Raw genomic sequence first — 16,661 nt, forward strand, 5'->3', positions numbered from 1 at the left:
GTACTTGTTGGTCTTCAACCCTACCCAGAGTTATTGCTATGCCGGAAAACACTTAGCTGTACCCTTCATTTCCAGTGCCATGGGGACCTTCTCCCTTAGTGTCCAGCTCCTTTTTGTCTCATTCTGCCCCTTCTGTTCAGCGTGGTGGACGAGGTATGGTACGTGCAGAGATACCTGCATTCGAGGGGGGTCTGCCTCACAGCTTCATTGGTTTATTTCTAAGAAATGGACAGAGAAACACTACTGTTGGTGCAGGGAACAGCTGCTCAATTAATATGTTTTAGAGCAAATCAGGATCAAAGCAGGTTATTGATTTATTAATGGCATGTAATTAACTGGCAATCAGTGAACTATACATCCAGGGTCAACGTCAGCAGCACGACAGATAAACCACAATACAAGACGCTTACAAAATGTAAATTAACACTTGCAAATTCAAGAAAGGCCTTCCATAAGTGAGCCCAAAAAGTTTTAACCCCCTGCCCTCCCACCACATCCACTCCACAGGAGGGGGAGGAGGGACCCCCCAAGGTCACATATGCCCGCCGGTGGTGCAGGTCCCCACGCGTTGTGCTCCGCTCTGTCAGTCCACTCACGGTGTCCCCAGGGAGGAGGCACCACTTAGCCCTGATGGAGGTGGAATGTGAGTGGGTCTCAGTGAGCGTGGGCCCCGCAAGAAGGGTGAGAGAACCCTGCAGGAGTTTCAAGGCCAGCAAAGGAAAAGTCACGTTTGGCAAACACACGCAGAGTTTTAGAAGACAGCTCCTGAGCTGCTGGCTTTGAGGAGCTGACCTCCAACCACTTTATAAAAGTTGTTTTGCTGTGCTGCCCTAGGATGGGAACATCAGAAGGATCAGTAGATAGATGCAAAATTAAGACGTCATCTGTGGGAACATGAGAAGAATGTATTTTTAGATGGATACAGGTATCCACAATCACCTAAAGAAGATAGGCAATACTGGGAGATGTGTAAGCCTTTAACTGAAATAATCACCCGAAATAATCACCTGTGCAGACTACGTTTTTTAAAGTTTTATTCCATCTGTGGACAGAAGCAGTAATGATCAGACAGGGCTGCTAATCCAAACGTATCCAAACCAGCTGGCCCTGCTGGGTACATGTGCATGGCACTCCGTGTGGGACACCCCAGAAGAACAAGAGGCACAAGGCCAAGCGCCTGAGGGCCTGCCCAGAGTAGGAACCAGGCAGGCAGCAATGCTGCAGGTAGGTGTGTGCCCATAGCCCAGGGTACCACCGGCCTGGGGCAGCATTAACCATCGTGCCCATATCTTAGATATACAAGATATCCAGGCTTTCACTCACATCATCACTGCTATTCTTTAGATAGGCAACAGAGTACTCTGCCTGCAAACCACAATCTTTTGCCTTTCAGTTTATAGTGAAAGCACTTTTTGTTTAAGAAAACATATCTATATTAGTACTAAAATTTTATTTTAGTGAAACAGTAATATTTACACTACAAGTACACTAACAGATAGTGCTGTATCTTTTTACGTATGGAGCAAAGGGTTGACTTGCAACAGACTGCTATTTTGATAAGAATACCTTCTGCTTAGGAACTATTCTTAAGTTTATTTTTCAAGCGTTATTCCAAATCCATGTTATAAAATGTTTATACGTGCACTTAGGAGCGTGGTTACGGTATATAGCTGCAAAAGAAAAAAAAAACACAAACACCCCACAACTCGTGTCTTTTTGCATACTTAACATGTCAGAACAGATATGCAGTTCTCTCACCCTTGGGCCATGCAAACCTAACCCTCCCAACAGAGGGGGTGCTGCTAAAGTGCCCGCATCCCCCCCACCTCTGCCAGCGCGCTCCCGTGGAGCTCGCCTCCGCACCACGCGCAGTCGCGGGGCAGCCCAAGGAATCCCGAGGGAACCGGAGCAGGTCTGTCACCTTAAGGATGTGAAAGGAGATGTTCCTGTGACAATAAAAGCACTTCTAAGTGCACCTCCAATCATAAATCATTTTCAAAATTGCTCCTGGCTCTTTAATTTCTTTCATTTGGAGGATTTATAGCGCACTGACATGCCAGAATGTTTACTCCATGGGCTGCCCGTCACGTGGTGCCCCATTGGCAAGGTACCAGGCTCCGGTCTGCGTTAATCTAAACCTCTGCAATGATCATCTGCAGTTTCTAATAAATGACTGATAACTCTGTGCGTAACTCTTGCAGTGATTAAAGTTAACATCGGTACAGAGTGCAGGCTGTTTCAGCCATTTTTTGACGGCTATTTGCCATTTTTTCTTTTTAGTATTTCCATCACTGAAACAAAAAGCTTCTTGTTTGAAAATTATTTATGGAGTGTTGCAGAGCTTTATAAGATTTTCATACACCACTCTGCGAGCTGGTATCCTTTTCGATTAGAGTGTACTCTCAATTTCAGTCCATGGATGAGAACGATTTGATTTCTTTTCATAGTTTGCAGCTCCAGAAATGTCCATGAATATGTATTGCATCTTTTGACACTCCTTTGTGCCGGCTTTTGGGGAAGGCTGTGCAGAATCAGAGAAGTTAAAGATGGAATGGACCCAACAGACCATCCAGCCCGTCTGCCTCCCCGCACAGGCTTGTGCTTTCTGAACGTAGCTGTCTCGGATTCGGTGGGGTCGCAGCTGAGGGGCTTCTTCTACTTCCCCAGTGGGCTGCCAAACAGCCTCACCTAACTACTTACAGAAAGACTTGTTGGTACTCACCCTGAATTTTCTGTTTGTTATTTTTGCCTGGTGCACGTGATACAAACCCAGTACTTTGTATCAATCCATTTCCCTCCACTGCTGGAATTCACGTTTACCTCCATCAACACCTTATTGCCCGTTTGCATTAGTGACATGTAAGGGCACTAGCCAGGAACCACAACACATCGCAGTAAGTGCTGTGTGAAAACAGAACAAAAAAAATCAATCCCTGCCTCAGTGAGTCAATTGCTCAGATGAATTAAATTTGCAGCACGCACGACAAGAAACAAGGAATAAACGCTGAGGTCTGGAAGGTGAAGCATTTCAAAGTTACAAACCACTAAGGCTGCTCGTGCCACCATACCTCAACCTTTGTAAATGCCACTTTCAGTGACAATGTTGGTCCCTGGTCCGTCTGTCTCTCTTCCAGCCATCCCCAAAGTTAAATCCATAGGTCTGCGAGCCCTTTTTTTTGTGGTCTCAGTATTCCTCCTCTCCTGATGAGGCACTGTATTTCTGGCAGGTTTACTCCCACTCTTCTTGCCTGCATCACCTCACTCTTGCTATGCAGCTGCCAGTTCTTGCTCCTGATCTTCTGAGGCATCCCCCACACACACTTTTCCTTCCACTTTCCCTGCTCGTGCTGGCACCCCCCGTTTCCTTTGTTTCTCTAACCCGTGCCCGTGTCTTTCTCTCCCTTTAGCCTAGCTTTTGCCTGCCGGTGGCATTACACTCCTCTTGCCGGCACCACGCACTGTACTAACACCACAACAGGCAGGTGCCAAGGATCAGGGCCATTTTCCCCCTTGCTGCAGGTTCATGATCTGAAATGTGGGAATTTCACAGAGCTCAACCGCCAGAGTTTCTAGATGTGGGCTGAAAACCCCCAGCCCACTCTGTATTTTTATTCAGCTTTATTTTCTGACTCCTTTTTAAAAGAAAGTTCAGCTGAGGAGGACATCTACCTAGAAAGTTTCAGTCCAAGCAATTAGCTCGCCAACGCCACAACTGGAGCATAATGGTGAATATGACATTTATGACTCTTACAAGTGCTAGGGACTCTAAATTCTGCCTAGAATGAGCATAGTTTCTAAGGAAGGATTTAAAGCTCTGCTTGTGCTTTGCTCATGCACTTCACTACTCTTCTCTGGAAACGTACCCTATTGACCAATTACACTGTGTTCAAACACACAAGCAGCAATTAACTTACTTATCTGCCTCACCTGTCACACGTGTATTTAAAATTCTGTCTTAGCATCTCAGTGTTTCTTAATCTCGTCAGCAAAACCCAAAGCACTGATGTATTCTGAGGGGCTACGCTTTTTTTTTTTTTTTTTCTCTCCGTGTGTTGCACCAGTTTTACACCCCATTGAGTTCAGGAGAGGTACACAGCAGGAAATTAGGCCCAAAGTACATATATAGGTTTAAATCAGTTTCTAAAACACTGTAACACACTGCTCTGCAGCCCTCTAATGGAGAAAATGGCAGACACGTTCAGCAAAATGAAATGGAATTAACGCTTAACAAAGACATTTCCCCTGGAGGAGACAGCTCTGAAAACACATACTCGATTAAGAGCAGACACATATTCTCCTGCAGTTGAAGTGACTTCTATTTATACATTTATTTGTTTATTCAGAGCAGAAGGTCACGAGCTTTCTTTTTCGTGAGAAGCAGGGGTGGGGGTTGAATGACATTAGATTAGTGGGAAGAGCGCAGGTGAAGCCTCCTGGAGCCCTCAGCCTCCCCACTGTCGCTGGGGAGGTCACTGCTGCTGGGGACGTCCCCGCTTCTCTGCGGGGTCTCTGAGAGGGTCTGGGGGCAGAGGTGCCACGTGCCCAGTGTGTCCGGCCATTAACACCCAGCCATCCCCCCTGAAACTGTTACACCTTGCCACTGCCCTCTCATCCGCCTGTGGTCTAACACAGTGCATTTAACAAGCAGTGTCCTCTCCCGTGTTGCTAATGCACCCGTTTCACCCCGACTGGCTGTGTGGAGTTGCTTCGGGCTACGTTTGCTCCTTCCTCTCTGGCAAATCCTAAACCAGCGTAACACCACGACGCTCCTGCTTGTCAGCGGTTCTTGTTAGGAGGCCTCTGCATTGGGATCTTACCTGGCATTTTCAAGACAAGCTTAAGAAAAGTTTCAGAAATTGTGAAACAGCTTTGCTTTCAATCTGCTGGGGATACCTTTTAGGATGTCTTTACTTCTGTCTCAGCTGCCTTGTCCTTAGCTTAAGTGCCTTAAAGAAACGGGAGTTGTGGGAATTCACTCAAGATAACAGTAGGGAAATGGAAAGTTATTTTTCTCAAACGCTGCAGGAATATACCCGCTCTGGATCCCATCAAGTTGTTCGACAACAAGTTGTTGGACATTCACACTGTAATGGTAGCCAAAGATATTTGTCATTTCTGACTCTTCCTGTAAGCTGAGGCATTAGTCACAGAGCTGTGCCTTTTTTTAAAAAACTTGCATCCCACGCTCAGGAATAAAGCAGGAAACCATATAAAGATTATTCTCATCTCATTAGCCAAACTGAACAAGCCAAATGACCCATGCTAGCTCTCCAAGAAATGCAGTGGTTCCCAGTCCAGCATCAGCATGTCTTTGAGGTATTTATTTAACGCCTTATTTAAACAGTTGCAGGGCAGGTCACTTTTCAGACCATGAATTTTTAGGAAACTTTCTGAAGCACGTTTAGCAGAAGGGACGCAGGACGATATTACAGAGTGGCACCAATATTTTTGTCTGTACTTGCCATCTCCAAGGATGGGTGTGGTCTGGCTGCCATATGGGGAAAAATACATATTTGTGTAGATGTTCCCCACTCTGCTGTCATCAAACACTGAAATAGCCCGTTTAAAAGTGCTGAAGAAATTAGACTGAAGTCCCTGATGCCTACATCTATAGTCAGAGGGGCATTACTGGATGATGTGATCCTAACAGATTGCAGGGTTTCTTTTTTTACAACGTTAGAGGACTCAGCAACCCTGAAGGGACTGAGGGAGGGAGGATGGAGAGGATGAAACCACCTGGATGTGCAGCATTGCAGGTTTAAAGCTCCAAGTCCCAGGGCTCAGCACACACAGTGCATCTGTTTAACATCTTTGCTGTTTCTGGGCTTCACCCTGAGAATTGCTCCAGCGCTGTGCGCCACAGAGCATCCCCCCTGCACTCGCATTAGGCTTCTCTTAACGTTCAGAGGGAAACAACAAAAGTACCCTTTTTCCTTTACAGCGCTTTCACTTTCTACCTAATGAAGGCAGAATATAAAATGTAGAAGGAAAAAGCAGTTCCTCCCGTACAGTAGAATTTCCTTTTCAGTTATTTTTAATCTGACATCTGCTTTAACATGCACTCCCTCACTACATTTATTTTAATTTTTTCCCTCGTGTTTTATTATTTACCTCCTGTTCCAAAGAGATCACAAAAGATTACACTTCTGTGAAGCAGTAACAGCGGTGGTGATGATCTCTCTTACTTCTCACAACTTCTCTTTTTACCCCTCTGTTTTTCCTTTATCTACAGCTTCCTGTCACTGCCCTCCCAGAGGCCTCGTTACAGTCGCTATCAGATGGGGTGATGGCATTCATGGGTTTTTTTGGAATTGGATAGATTTGTGCCAACTAGAACACAAAGCACTTCTTGTTCAGAGCCTGGATAGTCATTCTTTGCTGTGGTTCAATTCATGCCTTTAAATAAGAGCAAGAAATCACGCTCTGGGTCAGCTGGTGCCTGTACTTTGAAGAAATTCCAAGACTCTGCTGAAGGCAGCAGAAAGCAGCCAGTGATGAGATGTGCCAGCCTTCAGCCAGAGTTCTGACATGATGCCGGCTGAATGTTTTATTTCCCCTGGAAATGAAGATAACATCCTTAATCAACTTACGCGTAATTAAACTAAATCATGGAAAATATGCATTCTCCAGATTCTCCTCAGAAATTCTCTGGTCTGAGAATTAGGGTAGAAAAAACCCCAAGTTCTTGATGGACTACTTATCACCACAGACAGTTTTAGCACTTTCCACCCCCAGGACAGCCTCTCGGGCAGTAAGAGCATGGGCTGGTTCATGCAACCAGCAGGCACGATGGTAAGCCTGGCAGCTCCTCCATCAGCACGCTTGCCCTCCAGGGTGCAACAGTGGCAGGGTTCCCTAGCCCACAGGATTACCAGACCAGCCTTGTCACTAGCCTCAGCCCAGACATGGGAAGTGAACTGGCTGGCTGGTTTGCTTGCTCACTGGTTTGTTATGACTAAAAAATAGGTGAGAACTCAGTCTTTGAATAAAAAAAGATCTTGTGCCATTACTGAAACAGAAATATCAGCTTATAAAGCTTTCCTTTACTTTTCTGGGCAAAACATTACCCACTTTGGAGTTTGGTTTCCAGAGGTTCATAGAACAGTTTGGGTTGGAAGGGACCTTAAGGACCATCCAGTTCCAGCCACCCTGCCAGGGGCAGGGACACCTTCCACTAGACCAGGGTGCTCCCAGCCCCGTCCAACCTGGCCTTGAACCCTGCCAGGGAGGGGGCAGCCACAGCTGCTCTGGGCACCCTGGGCCAGTGCCTCACCACCCTCACAGTAAAGAATTTCTTCCATATATCTAATGTAAATATATCCTCTTTCAGTATAAAATCGTTACCCCTTGCCCCCTATCCCTACACCCCCTGACAGAGTCCCTCCCCACCTTTCCTGTAGCCCCCTTTCAGTACTGGCAGGCCACTATAAGATCTGCCTGGAGCCTTCCCTTCTCGAGGCTGAACAACCCCAGCTCTCTCAGCCTGTCCTCACCGTGGAGGTGCTCCAGCCCCCTGAGCATCTTTGTGGCCTCCTCTGGACCCACTCGAGCAGGTCCGTGACCTTCTGATTCTGGGAACCCAGGGCTGGACACAGCACTGCAGGGGGGGTCTCATGAGAGCAGAGTAGAGGGGGAGAATCCCCCCGTCGACCTGCTGGCCACACTGCTCTTCATGCAGCCCAGGACATGGTTGACTTTCTGGGCTGTGAGCACACATTGCTGGCTCATAGTCAATTTTCTATCCACTAGTACCTCCAAGTCCTTCTCTGCAGGGCTGCTCTCCATCCATTCATTGCCCAGCCTGTATTTGTGCTTGGGATTGCCTCAGTCCATGTGCAGGACCTCACACTTGGCCTTGTTGAGTATCATGAGGTTTCCACAGAAGAACCTACAGTTCTTTTTATATGACACTGTACTGAATAGCAATCATGCTAATCTCCACCAGCTGAGACTGCAAAGCTCGTTCCTCTACTCCTCCCATAGAGAAAGCAAGACTTGAAAAAACTCCAGCACTGCTTCCTCAGCTTGTTAACATTCTCTAAAAAACACTTTGTTTTCATCTCAACTGAGGAAGCAATTCTAAATTGATGCTTTTACAATTCAGTGTTTTCAAACACTCCCTGTGATCTCAGAGATCTGAAACTGCTATACCTCAAGAAAGTTTTGCTTCCAGAAGACCAAATTTTCTGTAATTCCCAAGAATTAGCAATCCACAAGATGTCCCCAGTGCTCAAAACAGAGCCACCTAAATTCACTAGACTCATTAGGAATGGCTAGAGTGTCTTGTTGGCACTCCTTCATTGCATCAATGTTAAACTTCATTAAAGGACATTAGAACAACTTTGTCACGCTTTCTCTTGGTAAGTAGTCACTGTAGGTCCTTACAGAAGGGGAAGGATCTGTAAATTGTCCAGAACAGAGGAATGGTCTCTACAATATAGCTGTTTGGGACCTGACAGTCACCCATCACTTGTTTGCTCTTGCTTTTAGGGAGTGCAAGGGCTGCAACCTTTCTTGACACTTCTTTCTAAGTATTGCCACCTCTTAATTTAGCACAGTTCTGGCTTACTGGGATTTTAATAAAAATGGTCAATCAGTAATTTTACCTTGCATATTAAGAAAACTCTTATCCTTGTTGCCCTATTAAACAAGGCCTGATCATATGGACATCACTTTGTCTTTCCCTCCTGGGCAGGTTACACTTAATTAAAAGCAGTTCCCTCCTTCTACTCCTACTGCACACTATACATATCATCCAGATGTCAGCACTGGTAATTTCAGCAAAAGCTCACCAAGATTTGGAAAAAACTTGCTGGTGTTGTTTTGTGGGTTTTTTCCCCCCGGGGAGGCAGGGAGCCAAAGTTCCAACTAAGCAAAACAAAATTAAAAGTAGATCCGTTTTTTCTTTCTCAGTAGCATGTGCTATGGTATATAATGTATGTTCCCTGCTTCACAAAGGAAATGAAAAAATGAACTTACATGACTGATGAAATAAAGATATCAAAGTATTACTTGCCCCGGCTGATATGTACACTTCAGATATAATTACTATTTAATATCTTTGTTCCCTACAAACCAGAAAAAAAGCTTACTCTCTGTCCCAATTCCCTCTTCTTGTAAATAAGCTGATGCAGAATCTTCTAGATTTGCAGTTCCTACTTGACTTTCTTCTTGAATTTATTCTCTTCTTTGCAAAGTAATGTGGTCTACAAAATGAAGCTATTTAAAATCCTAAATGAATAAGTGTTATAAAAATAATAAATTAGTATACAAGACTGACTTGCACAAAACATATGTTATACTCTGAAATATATTTAGACGGGTGCGCATAATTGCCTGTTCCCTTTCTAATGGCCTGAAGCATCGCGCTAAATCTGAACTTTTCCCAAAGTCTGTGCAGTGACAGAGCGCCGCCCCCACCCCCTCCCTGGTTCCCGACTGAGTTCAGGTCCCCATCCATCGCCTCGCACGTGCTGTCTGCAGGAGTGACAACCAGTCGCAGCAGCCTTGACAAATCTCAGCTGCCCCCTGACCACAGGAACTAAGCAGCCGCAAACGGCCGTCAGCAATGGGAAAGATGGAAGAGGGGGGCAGTGGAAGTGCCGGTCGGGGCGAGGGGCAGCAAGCCTAGGAGACCTCCCTGGGAGCACTTCCAGTTCCCCATGGGTGGGGGTGTAGGTCCTGCCACACCAGCCTCCCACCTGAGCTCAGAACTCACGTTGTTAGTCCCTGTATCCCCCGCGTTTGTCTCTCTCAGGGGCTCAGCACAGGAATAAGCCCAGTGATGCTTCTGCCCAGAGCAAGGGCCCGGGAGCCCCCACTTCAGCTCAGCCCACGGCCCTCGGCACCTCCCTGAGGAGCGCTGGTCTCCAGCCCTGCCTCTGCCTCCGGGGTGGACCTTGGAGCTGCCACTGGTGGCTGTCACCTGGATGGCCCCCCCGGACATGCCCTGTCACATGTGTCCAGCCTGGTCCCCTGACGCTCCTCATGGGACCCCCAGCCCAGGTTCATCCCCTCGCATCGCCTAGGGCTGTCAACAGACCAATACCTGGCCGGTACCAGCAGCTTCTGTAGGAGGAGTGAGAGACGAGGCTCTGCGTCCTGTTGGGGGTCCACAGACACAGACAATATAAATACAACTCACTTGAGTCACAGAGAAGCTAAAAAAGACAATCAGCGACTCCTTAACAATGAGCCTTCTGCTTATTCCTCGAAACAAGTCCACCCCAGAAACAGAATCATCTTTATTTGAGTGCATTCACAGATTTTGTCACTTTTAATTTTTTTTTTCCAAAAAAAATTACAGGTTTCAACAGAAAAAATGTTTAATTTTCAATGCAGCTTCTCCCAAAACACTGGCTGGCATGGAGTGGCACAGTATTTCACATTGGTGTATTTGTAATGTTCACGGAGAAGGGAAGCCAACTGTCTTCTACTTTTCAGGAAGCCAAACATCTCCCTCTTGAAATGAAGCCTTTTCCCTCTGGAGATAAGTAACCAGAAGCCCATGCACACACCAAAACAAAGGGGGGCCATCAACAGAAATATAAACAATTCCTCCTGGCAAGTTCATTAATTGACACGTAGCTCCCGTAGAAACAGCAAAGTTGTTCTCAGAGGTACTCACGTTAAATAGTTAGGTGGCAAAGTTGGACCTTCATTAGTTTTAAGGAACTACAGAGTCCACCTAGAAACTAAAGCAGCTCCAAAAAATAGCTTCTATCTTCGCCCTAAAATGTCCAAAAGACAACCAACAACAAAAAAAAAGTGTACTTTGCAAGTGAGGTGAATCTTTCCATTATGAAAGTACTGAAATACACTCTAATAAACTAATAAACATTTGTATGGCTAGAGCTAAATAGCAGCAAGATCCAGTGTGCGGCTGTTGGGAGGGCATGGCAGAGGGTCAACCTGGCAAGCACGTGGTGGGAGCTGACTTCGTATAACGGGCTCTGTATTTCTGAAAGCTCAGCAGCAGAATTTTCCTCTAAATATGCAAGCAGGCACTGGATCTTTCCTTCAAGAAACTGGCAGTGAAATCAGAAGGATAACCTGTGGCTTTTTTGCCAATTCCCAGGAAAAAAAAACATGTGAAAATATAGTCACAGCTCAGCACCATTTTGTTGAGACCTAGAGCAGAAAAAGGCTGAGAGCCTTGGATGAACTACTTCCTGGGAAATTAAGGCCCATTTTTAGTACTGAACACTGCATATATGGTTTTACTTTCTGTATATGTCATTTCTCCGGTATTTTTTTTCTCCTCTTCAGATTTCCTATCCGTCTAAGGTGTTTTGTAGAGCACTAGTGATTCGGGTGGTATAACCAGATAAATAACTGAGTTATTACCTTTATGAAGCACAGATCTCTTTGTAATAAATGTACCCTGTAGCTTGATTTACAGCAAAATCCTCTTCCTCTTACTTCCCTGATGAGACCTACTTAAGTCAGTGAGACTAGTCATGATGATAAGATAATTAAGTTTTTAGTACAACTCTGGTTAGTGAGCAGAATGCAGTTCTGAAATAATGAATCTATTAGCTCCAGTCTGATATTCAAAAGGTGTTGATGATTTTAGTATTATTCTTAATGTGCTCTGAGAAAAGTACTTTTTACATTAAAGCTGGAAACGTTGTATAGGACACAATTTTAATCACCTTTTAAATTAAAGAATTGCTTTTAGAATGGCAAAGTTGAAGTTCAGCCAGCGTAGCAGTGACACCTGCAAACTGGCAGGCAAACCCCCCCTACATTAAAATGGAAAGATTTGCATGAATGTGTTTTAAAATGACAGGAGACAGGAATGGGAGCTTCTAAGCAAGTTAGACTAAAATTTTAAGAGCGAAATGCCTAAAAATAGGCCCCTGAATGCATAGTTAGGCACCTATATAGAGGCTGCTTGATTTTCAGTTGTTCTGATCACCCAGAGCTCCCATTAACTTCAGGAGCAACTGTGGATACTCAGCTGTTCTAGAAATCAAGCCACCTTTATTCAAGGGTCTAAATATGGATGTCTGTGCCCAAGTTTGGGGGAAAAAATAAAAAAAAATAATAAAAAAAAAGGGTTTTTTGCTACAGAGACATTTTATAAAAGAAAGTAATAGCCAAGTTTCATTTGCTCAGGTTACAATGCTTCAAACTGAATCAACATAACAATTAATAGTGCAACACATCTGTGGCAGAAGATTTTGTCTGAGGTGAATGGAAAGCTATTCCAAGATCTGTAGCTCTTAATTAGCAATCTGAAACATTCCATAGATATTTCATATTCTGCAACTGCAAAGTGTTACCAGGCCACCTAAATCTTTTTCATAGTATTTCAGTGTTTCCATTAATAAGCTTTTCAGGCCAGTCTGAGGAAGACTTTGCAAGATTAACTTTGCAAATCTGTAAGTATTAACTATTTAACTATTTGAGAATTACCATTTATTCTGCTTTTAGATCAAGTACAACCAGCAGTCTTGAGCATATTTTTAAATACTGTAAAATATGAAGAAGGGAGAATTAGGCCTTTAATTCTATCATATGAACTTGGTTGTCAGAAGACCTGTGAATGCTGTTTGCTTAAAGACCTCTTTTGTAAAAGTAATCCTGAGTTGATTTTGTGTCTAAGCCATTGCCAGGTCATGTTGAAGTGCATAAGAGCCAGTCACATGATAGAAAATCTGCAAGAAAAAAGAAAATTTATGATGGAATTATATATGACTATAAATCTGAAAGTGTCAAGGAAGTAACAAATTAAAGGCATGCCAGACGAAGATGATGGATATTTGTTTGTGTGTGTATGTACATAAAATATGAGGCAATATACCTTTATATATTTGCTTATAGGATCTGAACTAAGGGCTCTTGCTACTTTGCTTAGAAAAAAAGAAAAAAGCAAAGACTCTGTTTGCTTTAAGCTAAGCTTTCAAGAAAAGCCAGGTAGAAGACAATGCTTTACTCTCACTGTAATCTGATTTTGACTATTTCAGTATTATTTTGTGATATTCAAAGTATCCAAAATTGCTTATGCTTTTATATGGCTCATTTCAAACTATTCTTTTAACTGTACTGTCTTTGGGGTAGGGGAGTGTTCTCCCCATTTTCTGTTTGGGTTTTTTAAAATACCTGTTTGTTTTATTGAATATAATGATCGGGACACTTTATCTTACATGTTTTCAGATGACACAATATAGCAGAGCTTTGGTCATGACTGAGGCGTTTGTGCAATCCCTGGCAGATAAAAGGATGTCACCCTTCAGAAATCAGAATAAATTGTGCAACACAATCACTGGCTGTGTTGCAAGACTCAGCAGCAAGGGCAGTGGCAACAAGCAAGCTCATGTTGCTTTGTCATAACCAGGGACGTGATTTTAGGTCAAGAGCAAGGCAGAGGCAATCTGGCAATGAAGCAAGCCAATATTATTCTCATTGCAAGAGTGAGCCAGGGGTTTTCAACAGTCATGAATATTCACCTGACATCTCTCAGCTGTTCTATATTTCCTCAGACATGTCAGTATTTCAGTTGCTAGGAAAGGTGGGGAAAAGGAACAGACTAACACTTTTTTTCTCCCCCAAGTCCCCTATATCTCATGTTCTCCCACCAGCATCAACAGCACAAGGACTTTTTTCTTGGTTAAAGCTAATATCACCTCATCTTCTAGGTTAAATGAACATGGGAGTGAAGTTCAGAAGCCCTAATGGTTTGGTAGTTCCTATGACACTACACTGTTCTCAACTATGCTGTATCCTTCAGGGTTGATACCCTGCACCAGTGAGGTAGGACATGGGCAGACAGGTCAGAACCCTTCTTCCCACCAGGAACTACACATTGCCCCTGTACCTCATATGCTATTTGTCTGCCAGGAAACACAGTGACCAGCCTACACAAAAATTAAAGCAATCACCAAAATGAGGCTTAGTAGGAGGCAATTGCTTTGTGTCCCCAGGAAATAATCAGTATGTAGAAACCCTATGAGCAGTATCATACGTAGGATGAGATGTGAATTTCTCCACAGCATGGAAATATATTGTGAACAGTTGTGGCACAGTGACACAAAGGGTCTGTGAGATATTCTGAGGGTCAGCTGAACTGGCAACAGCTAGGAGTGCAGGGGAGTGTTCTGCAGTGCATTTGCAAGAGGCTGTGTATGTACAAACTGAGCCTCCTTGCTCACTGCATTGTAAACCTGGCCCAGGCAATTGCCAGCAGCTGGAACATCAGAGTCCTAGATATCTGTAACGACAGGGCAAATTTAAAGAAATGCTGGGCCAGAAGTGAATCTGTCGTTAATAATGAATTAGATGTGTGTTCTATTACCTTTTAAACAGCACCAAAAAGCATAGTGTACAAAACCAGTAAGCTAGCACATTTAGAAAGATCACTTTTTCTCTCCACCGAGCTGGAAACTGTTAACAACTAACCTGTTTCTCAATGTCTTCCAGCAAACTACTGGCACCCAGGCGAAAAAGCTCTGGTGTTAGCCATTCCACTCCCAGTTCCTCCTTCACCAGCATAAGCCAAGTAATAGCTTCTTTTGCCGTCCGAATGCCCCCAGCAGGTTTAAATCCAACCTTTATATAGCAAAAAGAAGTGCAAAACACATTTTCATTCATCAGCAACCCTAGAAGAGCAATCAGCATTTGTACACCTGCAATCTCAAAGTGCCTGTGGTGTATGTAACAACTACTCGGGAAGTACCTGACTGCAAACAGTATAAGCTGTGGACTAGTGCTGAGAGCTATCACGCCTCAGGCATCACTGCGAAAGATAACATTTTCATCCCAAGGGACAGCAACTGAGGGAGTAATGCTTTTGACCCCAGTGCACTCTCTCAGCAGCTGGGTTTGAGGTCTAACAAGAGTACTTTGCCCATAACACGTATTAAGCCAAGGGATTTAGGCAGGACCTGGGATATTTGCATATCACCTCCTGCCCTTGTCGCAATCTAATTCCAAATATGTAACAACAAATATACATGCAATAACATAACACTAGAGATGCTGAAATAAAGCATGCAAGGCAGCTGACTCGTGTGGAGAGCAGAGAGAGATCGCTATACTTTATAAAAAGCCTGAGCACCCCAGTTATACAGGATTGGGCTGTAGATTCAAAACTATCAGAGGTTTAATTTCCACTAAAATTTTCTGAATGGAAATTAAATCAGGTCTATCTTTACCAAAAATTGAAAGTTTCATGCTTCATAGGAACTGCAAAACTTCTTTGCCAACACATGTTGGATATGCTTTCAGTCACTTGGTGTGAAATACGTGCCCTATTTGGTCAGGTGAGCTGCCATGTATGTAGAGGCACACACGCTAAGAAAAACCTATCTTTGAGGTGACTTGGCATGCACCCCTACTGCCAGTCTTTTGGATACGTGCCAGTTATATGCATATCATTCTGAGACAGAGCTTGTGACACGCAGCTATCAAATCCCTCATCAAAAATTTTGTCATCTGCATTAGATAAAACGCTGGCCTGCAGCAGCCTACTAAACTCCTGAAAAACAAGGAGAATTAGGAAAAAGCGTTTCTGTATCAAAAAAAAAAAATCTGAACAATCTGTACAGTGGTCCACAGCGATTCTACATTTCCCTCTGCCATAAACCTTTACTGTGGGTACTCCTTCCCATCAGAATCCTTCTGTAAGAATTATTGCTCTGACTTATGTATATACGTTCCTGAAACCTCACTGTATTGAGGATTTCTTTGTACCTTATGGATATTATACAAGAAATTAAAAAGTATCTGTTTTTGAATGTGTTTGGTAATTTTTTTTAATAGTGATCTCAGGACAAACAAACACAGAATAAATTCTTCTGTCACACTGAAGCACTGTGATAACAGCATATTTCCAATAAGATTATAAATAATAATAACAGAAAAAGCTTGATAAATCCAAACCACTAATACTGTGGTTTTGTGGATGGATGGATGGATGGATGGATGGATGGATGGATGGATGGATGGATGGATGGATGGATGGATGAATGAGTGTACACATACATCTGTTAACATTAGACTTCCAAAAGGAATTTAAACCACAGTAACTAGAAAGACATCTTCTAGACACTAAATTAAAATAGTAGGAATGTGGGAATGTGTTTTCCCTCAGGAAGAGAAATTCTAATGCATTTCAAAATTTTATTTCTTCCTAGAAACATTACAGGTCTTTGAGATAATCTGTGGCAAACCCAAGTAAAACAGAGTTAATAAAATAATTAAAAACACCATGCAGAATTCCTTCCCCTTTTAGCAAATTCTGAAAGCTCTTTTCTTTGCAAAAAAGCTGACAAAGACAAGCCTGTCCTCTCTTCTATTTACCAGCTTTCCAAATGGCATGTCTGACTGCCATAAAAACGCAAAAAGGAAGGGGGGTTCAAATTTAATTCAAGAGCAGTACAAAGTCCAGATACCACTTCCCTGCTGTTTCACAGCATTTCATTATTTTGCTTAATAAGTTCATCTCCTCAAGAATTTTCTCTTCACCTTATATTATTAAAAGTAATAAGTTTTTCTGGATTGGGGGTTTTCCCAACAGAAAAACCAATTTATGTATGTCCTTCAATAATGACAGGAAAAGATTATTTCCCATTATATTGCACACTTTTCATATCACCACCACAGCTTATCATTCAATAAATGTTACTCTGCAACTTGTTCCTTTCCTCGAAGAAGTT

The 16,661-nt window shown here is 43.5% G+C and overlaps 1 protein-coding gene across 2 annotated transcripts in view; it reads right to left on the minus strand.

Moving 5' to 3' along the window:
* Positions 1-10,215: 10,215 nt before the first annotated feature.
* Positions 10,216-16,661, minus strand: part of DERA (deoxyribose-phosphate aldolase) — a 58,032-nt gene continuing 51,586 nt past the window's right edge. For both annotated transcript variants that reach the window (XM_042795319.1, XM_042795318.1), the window contains exons 8-9: positions 14,404-14,553; positions 10,216-12,662 (exon numbers count right to left, since the gene is read on the minus strand). In XM_042795319.1, coding sequence (XP_042651253.1) covers positions 12,606-12,662; positions 14,404-14,553 — 207 coding nt within the window. In that variant the 3' untranslated portion in view covers positions 10,216-12,605. The remainder of the gene's footprint in view (positions 12,663-14,403; positions 14,554-16,661) is intronic.

This window comes from Tyto alba, unplaced genomic scaffold, assembly GCF_018691265.1.
Source record: "Tyto alba isolate M040663 unplaced genomic scaffold, T.alba_DEE_v4.0 Super-Scaffold_21, whole genome shotgun sequence".
NCBI lineage: Eukaryota > Metazoa > Chordata > Aves > Strigiformes > Tytonidae > Tyto > Tyto alba.